Here is an 831-nt window from a genome sequence, read left to right on the forward strand (position 1 = left end):
TGTGATGGACCGGATCCCCAGGATGTCCGTCACCGAGTGGGAGGACGGCCACGTCCTGGGCATGGCCATGGTGCTGGGGATCGCTGGCACCCCGGGAGGGGTGGGGACCTTGGCTCCTGCCGTGGCGATGGGGCTGGGGTAGGAGTAGATGTGGTTGTAGGGCAGAGCGGGTTGTGGGGGCGGCTGGTGCTGCTTGTAGGATTCGTAGTGACTCTGCTGAGACAGGTTCCCGATTTTGTTCCGGAGGATGCGGCTGATGGAGCTGACCGACGGCACGTTGTACTTGTCACACACGCCATCGGCCAGCAGGCGATCCCGGATCTCCCAGGCGAAGATGCCCGGATCCCTTTGTTTGTAGGTCCGGATATGTTTTACCACCGTGGGGGTGGTGACCCGAGGCTTGCTGCCTCCGATTGCCCCCGGTAGGATGGAGCCGGTCTCGTTGTAGCGAGCCAGGATTTTGCTGACACAGCCGTGGGAAACGCGGAGCTGCCGGCTGATGTCACACGGCCTGATCCCCAGTTGCGCCAGTTCCACAATCCGCAGCCTGATGGCATTGGGCAGGGGTCTCCCGTTGACAAACACCCCCCCGAGCTGGTTCACTTCCCCGAAGGCAGGTTCTGCAAGCAAACACACAAACACACCCGTCGGACACGGCGAATGGCTCAGAAGGGGGCGTCTGAACAGATGTCATGGCTCGAGGACCCCCCGGCCACCCCACGCTCGCTTCTTTCTAATAGCGGGATGTTCTCAAAATTGGAGGGAAAAAAGGCAAAGCAAAAAAAAAAAGAGAGAGGGAGGAAGAAAATTTAAAAGAGAGAGAGAGAGAAA

General features: G+C 59.3%; 1 protein-coding gene across 1 annotated transcript; it reads right to left on the reverse strand.

Moving 5' to 3' along the window:
• Positions 1-3: 3 nt before the first annotated feature.
• Positions 4-620, reverse strand: PAX9 (paired box 9; the record flags this gene model as incomplete). The annotated part of the gene is made up of 1 exon (XM_010154041.1): positions 4-620. A coding segment is annotated over one exon (617 nt), but the record flags the coding sequence as incomplete, so codon positions are not given.
• Between the last annotated feature and the right edge of the window lie 211 nt (positions 621-831).

The sequence above is a fragment of the Eurypyga helias genome, unplaced genomic scaffold (genome assembly GCF_000690775.1).
Source record: "Eurypyga helias isolate BGI_N326 unplaced genomic scaffold, ASM69077v1 scaffold21246, whole genome shotgun sequence".
Lineage (NCBI taxonomy): Eukaryota > Metazoa > Chordata > Aves > Eurypygiformes > Eurypygidae > Eurypyga > Eurypyga helias.